Source organism: Eubalaena glacialis, chromosome 8 (assembly GCF_028564815.1).
Source record: "Eubalaena glacialis isolate mEubGla1 chromosome 8, mEubGla1.1.hap2.+ XY, whole genome shotgun sequence".
Classification (NCBI taxonomy): Eukaryota; Metazoa; Chordata; class Mammalia; order Artiodactyla; family Balaenidae; genus Eubalaena; species Eubalaena glacialis.
In genome coordinates, this window is record NC_083723.1 from 10,574,627 (window position 1) to 10,595,365 (window position 20,739).

At 43.2% G+C, this 20,739-nt stretch overlaps 1 protein-coding gene across 8 annotated transcripts in view; it reads left to right on the top strand.

Annotated features, from left to right (window-relative positions):
- Positions 1 to 20,299, top strand: part of LOC133096744 (cytochrome c oxidase assembly factor 1 homolog) — a 194,063-nt gene extending 173,764 nt beyond the window's left edge. For 2 of the 8 annotated variants that reach the window (XM_061198410.1, XM_061198405.1), the window contains exons 3-8: positions 6,119 to 6,171; positions 8,239 to 8,338; positions 10,392 to 10,540; positions 15,570 to 15,646; positions 16,484 to 16,585; positions 18,832 to 20,294. In XM_061198410.1, coding sequence (XP_061054393.1) covers positions 8,254 to 8,338; positions 10,392 to 10,540; positions 15,570 to 15,646; positions 16,484 to 16,583 — 411 coding nt within the window. In that variant the 5' untranslated portion in view covers positions 6,119 to 6,171; positions 8,239 to 8,253 and the 3' untranslated portion in view covers positions 16,584 to 16,585; positions 18,832 to 20,294. The other 6 variants (XR_009701816.1, XR_009701817.1, XM_061198409.1 and 3 more) reach the window with 6 other exon arrangements.
- The last annotated feature ends 440 nt before the right edge of the window (positions 20,300 to 20,739 follow it).

The following is a 20,739-nucleotide window of genomic DNA, read 5'->3' on the forward strand; positions in this document are numbered from 1 at the left end:
TCCTGTAGTGAATTTGCATCATGCTTTTAATTCTATTAATTTCTCTATCAACATCAAGGAAAGTAATAGTACTTTTACCCCAGTTTCGATGAATGAGGCCTTCAGCATGATTTTACTTCTGTTTTATATTTATTATGTGGAATTTTAGGCCATATTATAAATTTATTTCTTTTAAAAAGTTTTAGATGTTTTCATTCATTTTGTAACTGTATAAACAATAATTATTTAGATCTAATTAATTTAATTGGTCTCAGTGCGTGCTGTCAGTCATAATATACCATTATTTTTAGGGAGTTTGGATTTATCTTTTGATGAAATGTCGTGTATCTTAACTAATGTTTCAGGAAGGCTATGTAGATTATATAATACCTGAGTTCTTTCCAAATTTATAATGCCTTCCTCTGTCTTCACACAGTTTGATTGGTTATAGAGTTGTTGTTTTGGTTTTTTTTGGGGGGTGGGGAGGGGGCTTGAGGGATCTTAGTTCCCCGACCAGGGATCGAACCCCGGTCCCCGGCAGTGAAAGCACCAACTCCTAACCACTGGACCGCCAGGGAATTCCCGGTTACAGTGTTTTTGGATCACATTCTGTGCGTCTCAGGAATTTATTGTTATGTTATTATTCCATTGTCTTTGGGAATTCATTGTCCTTTATGGGTATACCTTTTTAGGGCACTGGATTCTTCTTCTTTTTTTTTTTTTCCATGTAATGTAAAGTTTTTGCCAGTGAGGGATGGTGAATGGATCTGGAACACAGTGTGTGTGCAGTTTTGTCTTTTTTCAACTCTGTCAAGTTTTCTTCTAGTATAATTTTGTTTTGTCTCTTCTTCCATTTAACAGCAATTACAATGATCAGGTTTGGTAGATCTTAATTCTGTAAAATTGGCATTTGTCATTTTCTCTATTTTTGCTCTTTCATTCCACATTATGGGAAAACTTCTTGAATGTAACTTCCTCATTAAGAATTCAGCTTTTCTGCCATGTTAATTCTGCTGTTTCTCTCCAATGCTAATGTCAGGTCTGCTGTTGCATTTTCAAGTTTCCTTGAAATCTCCTTATCTGAGTTTTTCCCATTTCCTTCTTAGCATGATGTCTCTTTATTCCTGTTGTACTTGGTTCTTACGAGCAGTGTCTTTCAGTAACTAATTATGTGTCTAGATCAATGCTCTTTTCCATATTATTTTATTTCTTGGAGTGAATTGTTGCCACTGCCAGTCCTGTGTCTACTTACTGTGGGGTTGTACTGATTAGGATTGTAGTCTCGGAATGGATATAGAAAAAGAACTTCCGGATGGGGTAGGGCGAGTGGCTGTCAGGACTCACCCACTCTGCGGCTGGCTGCCTGTTTCCTGATTGCTACAAACCCAGGAACTTTGGGCTAGGGGTGGAGAGAGGCGAAGGGCTGCTGCACCCTCTTCCCATGCACTTCCTGGCAACTGTGCTCTTACCCTTCAGAGGCGGGGCTGCAGTTGGCCACTGGAGTGTGTCTCTGTCTTCATTCACACTGTAATTAGTGGAAATTTCTCCCAGATTTGAGTAAATTGTTATTTTTCAAAGTAGGGTCTACTTTCTGTCTTTTCTTGTGTGTCTTTGTAGGTGTTTTTTTGTTTGTTTTTTTGTTTTTTACAATTAACTGCCTTTATTTTAAACTATATTTTTAAAATTTTATTTATTTTTTATACAGCAGGTTCTTATTAGTTATCTATTTTATACATATTAGTGTATATATGTCAATCCCAATCTCCCAATTCATCCCACCACCATCACCTGCCCTCAACATCCTTAACTCAGCTTAACCAAGGGGGAAAGTTGACTCGTGCCAGGGTGCTTGCCTGTGATTATCCTGAATTCAGAATAGAGATTATTCCTCTAGAAGCCTTCAGTTATTCTAAGACTCCAGAGCCAAAACTGGTAAGCTGGCACTAATGTTTTTATGCTTAATTTTTTAAATGCTTACCTTCTTAGTCTTTTAATTTGGGGGAAGGGGCTTCAACAACAGAAATTTATTTTCTCACAGTTCTGGAGACTGGGAGTTGGAGACCAGGGTGTTGGCAGGTTGGTTTCTTCTGAGTCCTCTCTCCTTGGCTTGCAGGTGGTCTCCTCCTTCCCAAGGTTTTCTCTGTGCACCTGCATCCCTGGCGTCTCTTCCTCTTCATATGAGGACACTAGTCATAATGGATTAGAGCTCTACCCTACTGGCCTCATTTTAACATAATCACCTTTTTTTTTTTTCATTTTTACTGAGGTATAATTGACAAAATTATAAGATATTTAAAGTATACAACTGTGGTGATTTGATATACATAACGTAAACACTGTGAAAGGATTCCCTCTAACGAGTTAGTTAACAAATCCATCCCCTAACATTTATTTATTTATTTATTTTTGGTGAGAATATTTATGTTCTTTTAGTTTTTAAAAAAATCTTTTATCACATTTACTTGCATGCTGTTATACTTTTGGGTTTTGTTATTAGCCTTTTTTGTCTCCCTTATCTCAGATATAATACATTTCATTCTTTTAAAGTTTAGCCCTGTTTTATTTCTTTTTTGCTATTCCTACTTCTTAAATTCTGTTTTTTCCTCTATTGGTCTTTTTGGCTTTATTCCTTCCTTATTCTTTCACTCTAATTTTAATTCTTACTGCCTTAATTTTTTCATGTCTGTTTTCTTAAGCCTGATTCCCTCCCCTCCTCTGCCCTCCCTCCCCGTCATGGTTTCATTTTATAAAGGCTGGAAGGATGTGTAGTCCTTAAGAGTGGCAGTAGCTGTGGGCAGTGTCATTCAGCAAATAGGGAAGACCTATCTCTCCTTCTCCTTCTGAGTGGATTTTATGTCTCTTTGTTCTGTCTTGACCCCTGAAATTATGACTTGGGGATACAGTGGCACCTGTGAACTTTTGGAGTGGCTTTTGGACAGCACGTATCACTTGTATGAGAAGCTGATTGTTCTGAAATCTGTGGTCTTTAATGTGTGTTTCGTCACTCAGTGGAAAGACCAGGGCTTCCGGTGTCAGACAGATGCATGTCATAGCTCTGGTGTGGAATAGCTCCGTGACCCCGAGCTCCGATGTGCACAGAGGCTGAGACTGCACCACGGTACTGCTTCTACTCTTCCCGGGTCAGATCCTTCCTGTGGCTGGAACCCTCAGGGGTGCTTCTGTTCATCGCCCTAGTGATATTCTGTAGACCTCCTTCATCTGGTCGGGGACTCGAGGGGAGGCAGCCAAGAGGGCCCTCCAGCCCTGTGCCAGCTCCCGCAGCTGTCTAACAGATTGTCCTTTGGCTCTAGAAAGGGATTCAGTACTTTGAAAAAAGTTTGTAGACCATTGGCCTTTGGAGGCTGAAGTCACCCTTCGTATATCAGAGCAGAGCTACTTAGGACTGCTTTCTGGAGAGACCTTGCCTGTACTTTGTTCCATCTTCCTGTGGCTAACCAGTCCCTTAATTTTCAAAATGGGTCGCGACCCTTTCCTCTTGGTTAATGGTAAAGCAAAAAATTTCTTTTCTTAATTGGCTGTGTAGTAGACTAATTGAATTGAAGTTTCTAGCAGATTTTCACATCAAGTTTAAATATTTTCAATTCTTATCAAAAGCTTAGTTTTAAAATGTCACATTCTTAGAGGTAGCCTAAAGTCTATCTCTAGTTTTACAGCACCTTTTTGAATTTTTTCTGTGAGATTAGGGCCTGCTGAACACTCTATTCAAAAGCTAGCTGACGGAGCAGGTAAACTGAAGCTGGTTAAAAAGGAGTAGAGACTGAGCCCCCTTTCTCGCCTCCCACCCCAGTCCCTTCACCCTGCTTTGGCACATGGAGAGCAGGTCGATCACGACTGCCTTACCTCTCCACGGAGTCAAGGTGGCCCAGCAGAGCTTCCTACTGAGTCCTCACTGCTTGGGACGCTTGTAAAATTCTGTTTATGTTTTTTTCGTGGACTGTGATTGTGGTTTTCATTATGAAATGTTATTAAAAAATGGTCATTTGAAAGTTATGAACTTAAAGAAAAAAATCTGGGGATGCTGTTTGTAACACCAGCCACTTGAGAGATTCCCGTTCTGAACATGTGTGGGAGAGCTCTTTCTCAGGCTTGGTGTGTTATTAGCAGGTGTGGTATTCCTCCATGGATGCTCTGGACCTTGTAGATGCTGAGGCTGCCTTTTCTGCTGAGCAGATAGGAAGCTCAGTGTCAAATCCGTGGCCACCTTGAGGAGATGTCTAGTGCGTGACAGTGTGTAATTTGGGACACTAACTTTACCCCAGCTGTGTTTCGCTTCTTAAAATTATTTTCCATTTGTCTTCCTTTCCTCATCCATTTATTTACTTCTCTTCTGACATGCATGTCCTTGTTAGCCCCATCATCCTTTTTGGAAGAAGCTGGTGTACAAATTAGCAAATACATAAGAACGATCCTAAATATTTTAAGAAACCACCCTCTTGATCCACTCTTACTACGCTGGTCTGAGCTCTTGGCCGTGTTGTCGCAGAAGTCACCTGGCTGGTCGTGCCACATGCCTCTCCTCCCACCTGCAGCTCCTCACCTGCGGAGTAGACCCAGCAGCGCAGGGTAGAGGGCCTTTCTGAGCAGCAACCGCCTCTATTTCTAGACCCATTTCCTGTGGCTCCGCTTCCGCTCCCCGTACCTCTGCAGCTCTCGTTTCTGCCCCTCTGGTCTCCCTCTGCTTGTCATTTCTGCAAATCTGAAGCCCTCTTCCTACCCCTCCACCTCTTTCTGCTCAGAGTCGGTTTCCTCTGTGAAACCTTCGCTCATCCCCTCCAGGCAGGGCCGACCACTTCCTGGGTGCTGCTTCCTCTCTTGGTGCACACACGGGGGCACACCGACCGGGCTGCTCGCCCGTGGGTGCCTTTGTGCAAATTAGAACAAGGCACTTTATACAGCTTCCAACTGCTGGAAACCCGTCTTAATGAGTGTGTGAGTCTAGGCCGTTTACCCTGTGAGTGGTGCCGTGTGTGTGTGTGTGTGGGGGGGGTGCCTGACTGTGCGGTTGTGCTCCGTGGCCTCGTCTGTGTTGGAATTTGTGTGAATTGTCTGTATCCCCAGCACCGTCTGTCTGACCCAGGGCAGGTCCTCAACAACCATTTGCTAATAAGCTAAAGGAAGAGCAAAGGTGTGAATACCTGCCACGCTTTTGTCTGGAAAAATAGCAGGGAAGGCATACCTGACAAGGCCTTTTGCAGTGAACGTTATGAATATATTGTAATGCCAAGACATTTTTTTTTTTCCTTCACATCTCAGTGTCTCTGAAATCACAGATATCTTAGTGTGTAATGGTGGGTGAGGGCACAGCCCTGGAGCTGGACTGCCTGGGTCTGAATCCCAGGTCTGCCACTTACACACTTATTTGTGTGACTCTGGGCATGTTACTTAACCTTTCTGTGTCTCAGTTTACTGGTCTGTAAAATGGGGATGATAACAATAGTTCCTACTTCGTGGGGTTGTTGTGAGAATTCAGTGAACTCTTATATGCGCAGTGCTTAGAATATCACCAGGCACATAATAGCAAGAGATATGAGTGTTAGCTATTATCAGTATCATAAAAGGCTACATACGCACTTAATATACTGTTGTTTCTTTTTAACCCTGAGATGCTGTTTTAGTCCACTGGAGTACAGCTTACATGGATAGCATCTCGTGTCGGTGTCTGTGAACTGGTCCCATTATATGTGCTGCGGTCCCACACCATCTCCCGCCCACACCAGTTTTCTGGTTGCTGCAGCAAAACATGCACGGTACACAGACAGGAAACCAGCAGGCTTTGTTTTTTCTTCTTAATATGGCAGAAGAGTAAGAGGGAACAACCAGGGCCCTATATAGATAAGGCTCCTTTCAGAACTTAAACTCAACTTCTTTCATGCTCTAAAGCTTAGACTGGTAAGAAATCTTGGCTGTGTAAAACTAGAAACCGGAGAGAATTGGGTTTGAAAAAGTGATTTTATTTATTTATTTTTTGGCTGCGCCGCGTGGCTTGTGGGATCTTAGTTCCCCGACCAGGGATTGAACCCAGGCCCCTCAGCAGTGAGCGCGCGGAGTCCTAACCACTGGGCCGCCAGGCAAGTCCCTGAAAAAGTGATTTTAATGTAAAGTTTTTGTCTGATTGCAGGGCAACTTTCCTTTGATGATTTTCAAGGAAGCTGGGCTACGAAGTGGCAAAAGGTAATGGCTGTTCCGGGGCCAAGCTCCCCATCAGAAGCCTCCGGGGTGTCCTCAAGTTAGACAGTAGATGAACGTCGCTCCCCAGATAGTTGTGGGTTCGCCTGGTCTTCAGTGCTCACTTGTGGCTGCAAGGCCACGTGAGGGGATGGGGTGGCTCATGTCTGAATTGTTTAGGACGACCTTTCCCTCGTCTCTCACGCTCGCTTTAGCAACTACAGCCGCGCGGGAAGCCGTGCGTAACTCCTGCTCGCTCGCTGCCCCACCCTGTTGAGCTCTCCTTCAAGTTAAGCAAGATCTGACTACTGCATTCTTTGGAGATGCTCTGCTCATTTTCCTTATGAGACTAAATGGCTTTTCCCAAATCACATCACTGCAATTGACTTGACCCTCAAGTTTGAGAAATACTCTTACCTACTATGCAGCACAGCCGAAACTCCCACAGCAGCTGGAGAACATTGATTTGGGGGTTTGGCACCTTTTTCTTAGTTGAACAAAACAGTATGTAAGTAAATAATACAGGGATGATCTGAAACTTCACCCTCTTTAATTCGATTTATCTAAACCCTGGATTTGATGATATTTCTGTGTAGAACTGGTCAACTTTAGCCCTGTCAGAGTGTGTGTTTAATGATCAGTTCCCAGAAAGAGTATCCACATGAGGAACTTTCTCCAACAGGCCTTCTTCCCTTCAGGATTCACTTACCTTCAGGTTTCAGAAATGATAGGTAGGCAGTTGTTCTTACTCTCCGTATTCTAGAAAGTGGAGAAGCAGATAGTGAGAATGTGTTTACCTTGACTCAGATCAGCCAGTGGAGGCACTAGCATTATCCCTAGTTCTGCACTGCACACCCCTTTAGGTCACATCAAAGGCTTTGTTTTCTAAAGAAGCACATACAATCTAAGGTTAAATATGCAAACGGGGACATACATACTTATGGTTATCTTTTCCTTTATGTAAACCTGGAATTTCCATCTCTGCCCAAAATCTTTTTTTTTATTTTTTATTTTTTTGAGAAATGTCAGCAGAGAGGGCAGAGGAATTACCTTACCTCGGGTGAGGATGCCCTCATGCAGCCTGGGTGGCCAGAGCCAACTGGAAGCCCACAGAGAACCTGACTCACAGGCGTATTCTGTTAGGTCTTTTTTTGTTTTTAATTGGCTGTCAACATTTAGAATTCAGGCAATTTTACATAAAAGACCTCTTGCAAAATCGGAAGATCCACCCAGGCCTGGCCCACGTGGTGAAGTTAGCTGGAGCCGGGTTGGAGCTGCCTGTTGGCTGAGCTGCGTGCCCCTCACTTCTCAGGGTCTGCTCATCTGTGTGACTTGTGGGGCCCTGCGTGCACGTGAACTGTGAGTCCTCTAAGCCCGTGGCCGCCTCTGCTCTATGGCCAGGTGTCCAACACCTTCCAGCAAGGCCTAGGCGTGCGCGGTGGTCGAAAGGCCACCAGGAAGGAGAGTAATTGGTGCCACCGAGACCCGCGTGCTGCCTCTAGTCCCACCTGGCCTTGGCCTTCAGGGGACGGGAGTTCAGGCCGGCTGGGTGGGTGCCCTGCATGTGCTGAGCTGGCTCCTTCCTCTCCGTCTCTTCATTCAGCCTGAAAGTCAGGACCACGGTGTCCTCATCCAGGGGGTGGGACGTTTTTCAGAATATGAAAGAAAGCAACCAGTGACCGCTCCGGCCCATTCGGAGGCTGACAAGCCCAGCTATTGCAACAAAAGGGTAAGCTTCCTGTTTACCAGCCGGCGTGAGACAAAGTGGTTGTACTTCCTGGCCGTGCGGGACTTGGCACACAGGCTGCGTTCTGTCCCTCAGGACAGCAGGGCTGAATGCCGGCTCTGTGCTCAGCCCTCGCCCCCATGGCCTGGGTCCTGGATGCGGGCCACCCTTGGGAGGGCACTTCGGCTTGGGCTCCAGAAGCGGCCCTGGCGTTCTGAAAGGGAAGGCGGCCTCGCCTCCTTGCTGGCTTCCTCCTTAGCTTTCCTTTCCCTGTGGGGTCCAATCCAGGCAGAGGCGCTTGGCATGAACCTGAATCTAACCATAAATTCACATCTTTTGTTTTTCAGTCTCTAGGAAGCAGGATGTCAGTGCCTCTGGGGAAACAGGTCTTTTTTACCGGCGTGGTGGCTAGCGGGGGCTGCGCCCTTTTGTACTACCTGATACAGAGTAAGTATCCGATGAAGCGCCCGAGGCAGGGCCGCCTCCTAGTTCTCTTGCCCCGGTTCCTCCATCAAAGGAAATACTTCAGATGCTTTCAGCAGGTTAGAGAAAGAAGGAAAGGACTATTTTTAGAAGCCAGTACGCCGTTCCATTGGCTATAGCTTCCTTCTTATCCTGTAATCCCAGTTTTCCCAGGAGCCACAAGAACAAATCAAAGAAATAGGACCCATTTGCATAAGAAGCCTCAAAAAAGCAAGATGGGCTTTCACTCCAGTGCACGTGCAGTAGATCCATCAAGATCTCTGAGATTATAGAAAGAACAGAGGGAAGGGGGACACCAGATGGTTCCCAGGTGTGGAAAACTGGCTCGGCCTGTTTGCCTTGCCATTCTCTGCTGTTGATTTAGTGGAGGACGGGACCTTGCGCAGCGGACTCTGGCAAGAGCAGAAAATAAAAGCAGTGTCCAGGCTGGCAGAATCCTGGCAGATGCAGCTTCCAGCCCTCTGCACCCAAATTTGAATTTGTAAAGACAGGCCGCAATTATTGTGAGCAGCCGAGACATTTAAGGGCATTTCCATGCTACTGGTTGCGAAGCAGCAGCAGTTTTTTTCTAGACTGACTTTCTTTGAAGATCTTTTATGCCCGCCCAGCTTGCCTCCTCACCCTGACTCCGCAGCACTGTTACTTCCTGCCAGGATGTGAGCACCACCCGCAGCCAGGCAAACGGCCATGGCCCCTCCGCCCGTTCTTCCCCACCTTCCTTCAGGGCGGGCCCACAGGTCTCCAGGTCTGGAGGTGGCCAGGGATGAGCGTTCCCAGGGATAATTCAGACCGGAACAACTTGGCAGCCCCTCCCCTCTGCCACAGGGACGGAGGCAGGACATGGCAGGAATGAGTACACTTTCGGGTCGGGGCCTGGCAGCCTTTCCCCTTTAGGAGGCTGGGGTCGGCGGATAGCGATCGTCCAGTGGGCTCTGCAGCCAACTCCGGCTCTAGACTAGCTGTGTGGCCTTATGGGGGGGTCTGGCTTCTTCCTGGGCCTCGGTTATCGATGTGATGAGGGGTAATATTAGTGCCTGTGTGCGGGGATGTTGTAAACATTAATCTCACAACTTGTGGGATACTGAGAAATCGCTCCGTGAAGATGAACTGTCTGGACCCAGCCTCTGCTTCTCCTCAGGGCTGGCACCTCGTTCCTGCCCGCAGCAGCCCCTCTCCTGGGAAGCAGCACTGGAGGGGCATTCTCCTTGGCCTCTGCAGGCTCGAGCCGCCTTTCCAGTCCATTACTGTGGTTGGGCCTGCAGAGGGAAGTCTTTCTTGTTGCCGAACGAAAACCTTACTTGGGAAGCTCGCCGTCCTTTGCTCTCTCCTTGGCGCTGCTTGTCCTACCTTACACTTTCAGGGAGGTGCTTCCTGGAGTTCCTGGTAGCCTTTGGGCCAAGGATACCTGAGGCTGAGAGCAGTTTGTACGCTTTATCTACATGAAATGTTGGCATACATCTATAAACCTGACAAGTTAGCGTTTTCATGTCCTGTTGCGTGGCCTGAGGGTTTTGTTGTTGTTGTGGTCTATTTTATGCTGGTTTATCAGGACCTTCCTCTTAGTGGAAGGAGCAGTGTTCAGAAGTCAAGTCGTAGATTCTGGCCCCAGCTCTGCCTCGGATTAGCTATATCAGTTTGAGCAAGTCATGGAACCAGAGGACTTAGAACTGAAAGAAAAGTTAGAGAAGATCTGATCAGACCCCTTAGACGAAGAAAAGAGGCAACGAATGAGGTGAGGAAATAAGAGATGAAGAAATTGAGGCACAGAAAGGTCCAATACCTTGCTCAAGGTCACCTGCCACATCCCTGCAGATGCTGACTTCCTATGTTTTGGTTTTGGAGTCTCTAAAATGGACAGTTCAGAGTAGATGGTCCCTAGTAATAATTCCACCCATAAATTTCATGTTTGTGTTTCCATGTTGTACATGAATTACATCGTCTCACTTTCTAGGGAGAGTATACCTGACCAAGTTCAATTAAGAAAAAAAAAAAAGTAACTATTTTCTTTCCCACTTAGAAACTTTTTCCAGGGCTTCCTATTACCAGTTGGCGTTGGAGCATCTGCACAGCCACCCTGAGGCACTGGAAGCTCTGGGCACTCCTCTCAGCGTTCACTATCTCCGACTCACCGACAAGTACAACTTCGTGGACATTACTGATGCAAAGGTAACGTGCTCCCCCTGCGAACTGCAGGCCGGGTGCCTACTGAGCTGAGGAGGGGCTGCCGTCCTCCGGAAGGAGTCTTGGAGGAAGCTGGAGAAAGATGTGGGATGGGAAAATCCACCACGTACAACTGCCGCTAGGTGGTACCTAGCACCGTTTAAAACAGCATTCTGGATTAATTTATTTTCCTATAGTTTTCTTCCTTTCTGGGGAATTGATGTGGCACGGAAAGCCCTGTTTGTGCTCAGGTCGCCATCTTGAACGGGAGGTTGTAGAGAAATGATGAGTGGTGGTTTGCCAGTATTTCAGCTTTGAACTTGAAATACACCTAAACTCTAGTTTTAAAGCTTATTTCCATTGCTTCCATGGAATGCCAGTCCATTTTTTCAGCTGTATCTTATCTTCTTTTATAGTTCAACTGAATATAAGAAGTGTTGTTTTCTTCTGTTTAATATGTTTTGAGTTGGAGGAATGATTCTCAGTTGTGTGGGGAATACAGAGATGCAGAAGGCTTTCAGGGAGTTGATAGTTTCAAATTCCAGCATAAGGCAGGGTGAAGCAAATGCCTTAGCAGAGGCCTGGGAGGGAGAGGTTAGTGGACTGGGAGGTGGTTGTGATGACAGGGAGGCCCCGCTGAGCAGCCTGTGCACGAAGGCACGTGGCTGTGCTCCCTGCCAGTGTGTCCTCCGCGGAGGTGCAGCTGCCCAGGGAGGGTGTGGGCAGGGAGAATGGGCTGAGGCAACCAGAGGGCTGTGACGTCGTCTTGTGGGGTGTGTGCACTTCATCGTGACAAGCAGAAGCCCTGAAATATTTGGAGGACAAGAGTGAGCTGATCTGACCTAGTTTATTTTTTGTTGTTGTTTTTATTATTTTTAATGGAAATAGTTTTATTAGAGATATTTTCCCCCTAACTACAAAAGCAATTCATGCTCAAGTATTCTGATAAGGATAATTGATGATTTTTAAAAAAAATTTATTTGACGTATAGTGATTCAGTTTGTTCTTGCAGATTATATTCCATTACAGGTTATTACAAGATACTGACTATAGTTCCTTGTGCTCTACAGTAAATCCTTGTTGCTTATCTATTTTATATATAGTAGTATGTATCTGTTAATCCCATACTCCTAATTTATCCCTTCCCCTTTGGTAACCATAAATTTGTTTTCTATGTCTGTGAGTAAATAAATTCATTTTTATTATTTTTTAGATTCCACATATAAGTGATATCGTGTAGTGTTTGTCTTTCTCTGTATGACTTATTTCACTAAGCATAATATTCTCTAGGTCCATCCATGTTGCTGCAAATGGCAATATTTCATTCTTTTTCATAGCTGAGTAATAGTCCATTTTGTGTGTGTGTGTGTGTGTGTGTATGTGTGTATGTATGTATACATACCACATCTTCTTAAGCCAATTGTCTGCTGATGGGCCCGTGGGTTGTTTCCATGTCTTGGCTATTATAAATAGTGCTGCTGTGAACATTGGGGTGCATGTATCTGTTTGAATTACAGTTTTTGTTTTTTCCATATATATACTCAGGAGTGGGATTGCTGGATCGTATGGTAGTTCTATTTTTAGTTTTTTAAGGAACCTCCACACTGTTCTCCATAGTGGCTGCACCAATTTACATTCCCACAAACAGTGTAGGAGGGTTCGTTTTTCTCCATACCCTTTCTAGCATTTATTATTTGTAGATTTTTTGATGATAGCATTCTGACTGGTGTGATACCTCATTGTGGTTTTGATTTGTATTTCTCTAATAATTAGCAATATTGAGCATCTTTTCATATGCTTGTTGGCCATCTGTAGGTCTTCTTTGGAAAAATGTCTATTTAGGTCTTTTGCCCATTTTGTGATTGGGTTGTTCATTTTTTTTGCTATTGAGTTGTGTGAGGTGTTTGTATATTTTGGGTATTAACCCCTCGTCAGTTGCATCGTTTGCAAATATTTTCTCCCATTCCGTAGGTTATCCTTTTGTTTTGTTGATGGTTTCCTTTGCTGTGTACAGGCTTTTAAGTTTGATTAGGTCCCATTTGTTTATTTTTGCTTTCATTTCTTTTGCCTTGGGAGACTGATCTAAGAAAATATTGCTATAATTTATGTCAAAGAATGTTTTGCCTATGTACTCTTCTAGGTACTTTATGGTATCATGTCTTATATTTAGGTCTTTAAATCATTTTGATTTTATTTTTGTATATAGTGTGAGGGAATGTGCTAATATCATTTATTTACATGTAGCTGTCCAGCTTTCCCAGCACCACTTGTTGAAGAGACCGTCTTTTCTCTGTAGTATATTCTTGCCTCCTTTGTTGTAGATTAATTGACCATAGGTGTGTGAGTTTATTTCTGGGCTCTCTATTCTGTTCCATTGATTTATCTTTTTCTTTTGGTGCCAATACCATGGTGTTTTGAGACTTTGTAGTATAGCCTGAAGTCTGGAAGTGTTATACCTCCAGCTTTGTTCATTTTTCTCAGGGTTGCTTTGGCAATTCTGGGTCTTTTGTGGTTCCATATAAATTTTAGGATTATTCTAGTTTTGTGAAAAATGTCATGGGTAATTTGATAGGGATTGCACGAAATCTGTAGATTGCTTTTGGTAGTATGGTCATTTTAACAATATTTTTCCAATCCAAGAGTGCGGGATATTTTTCCATTTCTTTGAATCCTCTTCAGTTTCCTTTATCAGTGTTTTATAGTTGTCAGCATAGAGGTGTTTCACCCCCTTGGTTAAGTTTATTCCTAGAGTATTTTATGTTTTTTGAAGCGATTTTAAATGGGACTGTTTTACTTTCTGATATTTCATTATTAGTGTAAAGAAATGCAACAGATGTCTACAAATTAACCTTGTATCCTGCTACCTTGCTGAATTCATTTATTACTTCTAATAGTTTTTGTGTGGTGGCTTTCGGGTTCTCTATATAGAGTATCAGGTCATCTGCAAATAGTGACAGTTTTACCTCTTTCCTTCCAATTTACATACTTTTTCTTTTTGTGTGTGTGTGTGTGTGTGTGTGTGTGTGATTGCTGTGGCAAAGACTTCCAGTATACTATGTTGAATAGAAGTGGTGAGAGTGAGCAGCCTTGTCTTGTTCCTGAATTTAGCAGGAAGGCTTTCAGCTTTTTACTGTTGAGTATTATTATGTTGGCTGTGGGTTTGTCATAAGTGGTCTTTATTATGTTGAGATGTGTTCCCTCTATACCTACTTTGGTGAAAGGTTTTATCATGAATGGTTGTTGAATTTTTATCAACTGCTTTTTCTGCATCTGTTGTGGTGATCATGTGGTTTTTGTTAATGTGGTGTATCACATTTGATTGATTTGTATATGTTCAACCATCCTTGTGACCCTGGAATGAATCCAACTTGATCATGGTGTATGATCCTTTTTATGTATTGTTGGATTCGGTTTGCTAATATTTTGTTGAGGGTTTTTTTGCATCTATATTCATCAGAGATATTGGCTTGTAATTATCTTTTTTTGGTAGTGTCTTTATTTGGTTTTGGGTGCTGGTGACCTCATAGAATGAATTTGGAGGTGTTCTCTCCTCTTCAGTTTTTTTTAGAATACTTTGTATGTTTGGTAGAATTCCCCAGTGAAGCCGTCTGGTCCTGGACTTTGTTTGCAGGGGATTTTTAAATTACAGATTGTTTCACTTGCAGTGATCAGTCTGTTCAAATTATCTGTTTCTTCTTGATTCGGTCTTGGCAGGCTGTATGTTTCTAGAAACTCATCCATTTCTTCTGTGTTGTCCAATTTGTTGGCATATAACTGTTCATACTATTCTCTTATGATTCTGTATCTCTGTGATAACTGTTGTTATTCCTCCTCTTTCATTTCTTATTTTATCTGGGTCCTCTCTATTTCTTGGTGAGCCTGGCTAGAGGTTTGTTGATTTTATCTTTTCAAAAAACCAGCTCTTGGTTATACTGATCTTTTCTGTTGTTTTTTTGATCTATTTATTTCCTCTCTGATCTTTATTATTTCCTTCCTTCTGCTGACTTTGTTCTTTTTCTGACTCCTTTAGATGGTAGGTTAGATTGAGATTTTTATTTCTTGAGGAGGGTGTGTATTGCTATCAACTCTCCTCTTAGAACTGCTTTATGGTCCAGGTCAGAGCATGGACCAATTTGCTAGAAATAGTTTCCCCCTTTTAAACAGTGGACTTTTTTTTTGTTTTTTGGGTTTTTTTTTTTCTATTTTATTATGAAAGTTTCAAACATACAGAAAAGAGCAAAGAATTTATGCTGTGGAACCCATATATCTGCTACCTGGATTCTGTAACTAATATTTTGCTCAATGTGCTTTATCCCATACCTGTTTGTCTAGCTCTACCTTATCTGTTCTTGAACCTATCTTATTATTTTCAAATATCCATACACTTCACCTTTAAATACATAAGCCATATATATATCATTAACTAGAGCTTAATATATATTTTTTGAGGTAAAATTTACATTCTGTGAAAGGCACACATCTAACTGTCCTGATGAATTTTAACAAATGCATCCACCTGTGCAACTCAAGCCCCTACCTACATGTAGACTGTTCCCATCACCTGAGAGCTGCCTCATGCCCTTCCCGTTAGGTCCTCTCACATCCCCCCAGCTCCAGCAGAGGCACTTGCTGACATTTTTTTTCCCACCTAGTTTGGTCTAAGACATGGAATCATGCATTATATACTCTTGGGTAAGGCTCTTTCACTCTACATGTTTTTGACCTTCATCCATGTTGCATATATCGGTAGTTCTTTTTTAACCGTGGATTTTAAAATAGTCATTGCAAGTACTCAGAGCATTGAGTTTGGCACATAAGGTCTCCTTGCCAGATAGGAGCACTGCCATTGACCTCACCAGGCCATCCAAAGAGGGGCAGGGCATTTGAAGGGAGCCAGATGGAAAATAAGGTGAATTCTTCAGCTAGGCTCCAGTTCAAAAACAACCAGGTTCTGTGGATAATCACTGGATTTTATAGGTTATCTCTTGAGAGGACAGCACTATATCCACTTATCTCTCTCATTTTATACCTCCAGTTGAAGATTCCTGTCTCTGGACCCAAGTCAGAGGGCTATCTCTATGTCAGCTCATCCAGAGATGCCCCCTTTAAGAGGTATGATGGGAAAGTGGGTGGGAATCCGGCAGCAGGAGGAGAACCTTCTGATGGAAACGATTTCCATTTTCAATTGTAGTTATATGATCGTGGCAGTAAGAATTAGTTTTTCAAAGCTTGAGACGTTTCACAGCTTGGACAGCATGCCACTACTTGGGCTCTTAAGCTCAGTCCAGACATTTTACCCAGTGCACGCTACTGAATTTGAAGGACGTTACAGTTGTAGTGGTCTAGGTCTGACATAACTTGATGCTGTGTCACAGCTTCCAACACTGCTGCCTCCGTCGTTACAAATGAATAAAGGCATGGGTTCCTGTTCCAGAATTATTCGTCACATTCTTTAAATAAGCTCTCTACCCCATTAATTGGCTTTTCTTGTCTGGTTGCCGGTAGCTACACTCACTCACTTCCCCCACGGGAAGCCTCTCTCAGAGATGTTTGCTGTTTAGCCAGGATGTGTTTTAATTCTCAAGGACAAAAGGAGCAGGCAGCCCCTGCCTGGCTCCCCTGGACTCACTGACCCCTGAGCCTGGGATTAGTGGAGGAGCTGGCCGGCTTCCAGCCAGGAGCTGAAGGTCGAGGGGGGATTAGGAAAAGGGGAGTGAGCTGCTCCTTCCCTTCCCTGGGGTCAGCCATTCATTGTTAAACTTGCCTTGAAGGTGATGCTGGTTAAATAACGTGAGCCTGGAACAAAAGGTTAAAGCGTTAACACACTGCTAACATAAAATAGTGTTTAAAAAACTTAAGACATTCCTAACAACTGCTTTTTTCCTTTTAAACCATGTCTTTTGCCTCAGTGTTTCGTTGATTAGAGACTATACTTTTGGTTTCTCTCAGGTGGAACCTTCAGGATGTCTTCTTAGAGCTCAAGGATGGCCAGCAGATTCCCTTGTTCAAGCCTAGTGGGGAGAACAGCAACGAGCTGAAAAAGGAGTGAAGGTGATCAAAGACCAGCCCCTCCGAGCCCTCCGAGCCCGGCCTCCCTCCTCCCCATGCGTGCCCCCACGGCTGCAGGCCAGCCCCCAGGTCGGGCTGGCTGCACGTGTGGGCATATAGTGATCTCAGGATCATTCTAATTTGACCACAGTGAACCCTGCTGAAGTTTTAAATTTCATCAGAAATTTACTATAATTTATAAGAATTTGAAAGTTCTCTGTATAGAAGCAAAGCACAGAATAAAAGGAATCAGCATTAATAATGTTGATTTCTCATCTCTTTTCCTCTTCTCCCCTCTACCCCAGTTTTCAGCCCTATCAATGAGAAGGTTTTCTAGTACCAAAAAGGTTTTTAATTAATTGTTAACCTCAGAATGCTGAGGGAGAACAAGCACTTCTGTTTGGTTGCTCTATGTTAAGTAGCTTGTGGACGTATCTAAAGCACTTGGAATTTTTTTTTTGCTTCATTGTTGTTTTATTTTCTTCTTTTAGTCACCAACTGTCTGCCTGACTGAAGATTTACAAAATAACTGCTTTAATCTAAACATTTTGAAAGCTTAAAATATTTATATGTACAAAAGCACATGTGAAACATAGGAAAGTTAGTTTAAAGCTAACAGGCCCTTAGGAAAGTTAGTTTAAAGCTAACAGGCCCTTACACATCTTCTTTCCACCAACTTAACCACATAGTAGAGAATCTTACCTGTGGGTTTTATTAGTCTTGCAAGGGGACAAAGATCTTCCTTCCCTCTGAGCACCAGAGCCTACAAAACCCAGAAATCTGTCACCTTTGTTTTGAAAAGGCCAGTTTAACCCCCTCAGTATTCCTAGGCTTAATGCAGTTGTAATGAAGGACATTTATGAGCTCCTTTACTGTATTCTTAATATTCATTGGAGGGGAGCCTCTCAGAAAAGATTAAGCTTAAACGTGCCAGTATAGAACAAGGCCTTTCATCGTTTTGGAAGTTATTTCTGTTCTGTAATTTCTTTCTTTAAAATATATGCTCTTTGAATAGATCATGAAGTGAAAAAGTAGGTCTTTCCCTGAGAGCTTTTGTTGATAAATATTACAATCTATACAGTCTTTCTTGTGCTGCTTTTTTCTTTAACCATTACGTACCGTTCTGTTGTGTACATGTCACTTTATCTAGTGCCTCATACCTGACTGTTCTGTAACAGCTTTTACTTACTTTCAGTGTTTGCTGGATTTTTTTTCTTGCTATGGCCAAGCCACAGAAAACCAGGGCCTGAGTGGACCTTCTGTTCTGAAGTAAAAGCAAGTAAAACAGTTTTTGTGTACACTTTGTATGAAGAGGCTTTCCTAACCCAACTGACAGGAAATAGTAGTATGTAGTGAAAAGATCCTTGATTTGTTTGAAAGTCACCATCTTGGGTATTTTTTCCAGTTAAGTGTATTTCCATGTACTTCTTCATGCCTTTATGGTTGATTGTGAACAGGCCGGAACCCGGTGCTTGCAGTAGACATTGTCCTTTCTTTTCTTGAAGCAGTGCTGTATACCTGCAGCCCACTACTTCCTGTGTGTCCAGTAATCACTGTGATTCAGCCATGGACTCACCGTTTGAGCAAGTGTTCCCAGCACACCCCATAAGAGTCAGCGCAGCAGTGACTGGAGAAAGGGCTTCACTAGAATTGTAAGAATTATAGATTTATGAAGACTGCAGAAGAGCAATCACAGCCAGCAAATGGCAGTAGGGCTCCCACGCGCCTTTACTAAGCTGCTGTGTGGTCTCTGCTCACAAGCGGCTCACGTAATACTGGACTAGGAGAGTTCCAAGCCGCGGTGCTAAAACGAGGCGGGAGAGAGACCGATCAGGAGGAATCCAGGAGGCCAGTCAGCTCACTCCTCCTCTTGGGGGACTGCTTACCTCATGGGCTTTGAGATCTAAGATTGCAGACGTGATGGAGACTGCCGTGCAGACAGAAAAAACATGAGAACAGGCCTCAGCCGGGGAGGTGTGAGCTATGCTCCAGAAAGATGATCTGCCATCTGGCCAGTGTATAGCTTAGCTGAAGATACAGTAAAAGCCAGCCCTGGACAGGTGAGGTGCCCAGAGCGTGAATGCCAGCCTTAGCATTCTGCATTGAGCTTGTAGCCATCAGGTTCTGGAGTAAGTATATGATTCTACTGTTAATGAAGGTTTAAGAGACTGTGCTGAATTATACTGACAAGACCTGTACGACTTTCAAATAAATCACTGATTTTACTGTCATTTATCCCATTTTTCTAGATTTGGCTGCCCCCTGGCTTCTCTTCCTTCCAACCGTTCCCCACTCACCAATCCAGGGATTTAGTAATACCTGATGAGACAAGGTTCTGCTACTCCCAGTTTTGGTAAAGTTGCATTCGGCAAAGATGAAGCTAAGCTAAATGACACCCACGTGAAGCAGCCAGCACGTCACCGATGGTGGCCTCTGCCCCCTGGCACAGTGCTAAGGCCAGGGCGATGCTCCGTTGACAGCGGCTCCACAGGGCTTTCTGAAGGCTGCTCGACTCTGCTGTTTCCAGTCTGTCGTATGAAAAATATGAAGAAATACTTACCAATCGCTGGTCTTACAGGCGAGGCAGCGTTTATACTGCTTGTTGGGAGGCTTGGGCAAAAGACGCTGTATCCACAGGAGGCCCCGTGAAGGGGCTGGGGGGGCGGTCAAGGAGGAGGTGAGAGGGTGATGACGGGAAGAGCCTCGCCTCCTCGGCAACCTGTACCCTCCAGGCTTGCCTTTCCGCCGACTTCAGCAGTTGCTCAGTCGAAAGTGCTGTCAGGAATGTGTACAGAAAAACTGACATTTTACGATCCAGGGTTCAGAAGTGGGAGTTGAAAATATTAGAAACATGCCTCAGTATCATAGATCACATGCGGTATATTAAATGCCTTTCATTATTAAATAATGAGCATTCAAGGCAGAACTATTATACTTATCTTTTAAATTTGTGTGTCAGTAATTACCTTGCAGTCTTAATAAGGTAATTTCTTACTTCCAAATTATTTTTATGAAGTAAGAAACTATAGGCCAGTCCCTCTCATGAATGTTGCAAAATTCTAAATAAAATATTAGCAAACTGAATCCAGTGACATACAGTAAGTGGTATATCGTATTTGTCACAAAATATTTTGGTGCCTCCCTTGCACTGCCTCCCTTCTCTATGGGGAGATTATACTTCCCTGCCTGTTGAACTTACCAGTGACCGTGTGATTTGTTCTGGCCAGTGAACTGTGAGTGGAAATGACATGCAACTTCTGAGTAAGAAGTTTTAAGTGCCAGCCCTTGGTTCGCCATGTCTTGTTTGCTGTCTCCTGAGATCGGAAATGTTCCAGATGGCAGCTATTCCAAGGACCTGGGTTCTGGAATGAAGATGACATGTAGCAGAGCTACAGCTGAGCCACAGTGGGACAGGGTAGCATGAGCAAGAAATAAACCCTTCTAAGCCCTGAAGATTGGGGGCCATTTTCACTCCAGCTTAACCAGACTGTTAACAGTGACTAAGAGAGGTTTATTCCAGGAATGCAAGGGTGGTTCCATATTAGGAGAGCCACTAGTATAGTTCATCACATCAGTAAAGCTAAGGAGGAAAATTATATGCTAATTTTAATAGATACAAAAAGGCATTTGACAAAAATTAAGTATTCATATTAAAAATAAATGAGAATTAATAGATAAGGGATGTGTGTGTGTGCATATATATATTATATTCTCAAAGCCAACATCTTACTTAGTTGGGAAACTAGTAGAGGTTTCTACAAGATAAGGATGCACTCTATCGACGGTTATTTATTGTAACATTATATTGTATCCAACACAATTATTAGACAGAAAACACAAAACAAAAACATACAAAACCCCAAAAAACAAGAGGCCTAAATATTAGAAGAGTAAGGCAATTACTGTTTACATAGTTTTTTTTTTATATCTGCAAGCTGCAACACAATCCATGGATCAATACTGAGTATTTAGTAAAGTAGAGGATGTAAGATTAATTATAGAAACAATATTCTTCATGTAAACAAACAATAACCAGTTAGAAGAAGTAATGGAGAGCAGACAATACTTAAAATAGCAAAAAGCAAACCAAAACAAAAACTACTTAGGAAAAAAGTGAGCAAGAAATCTGCAAAACTTATATGAGAGGTGTTAAAACA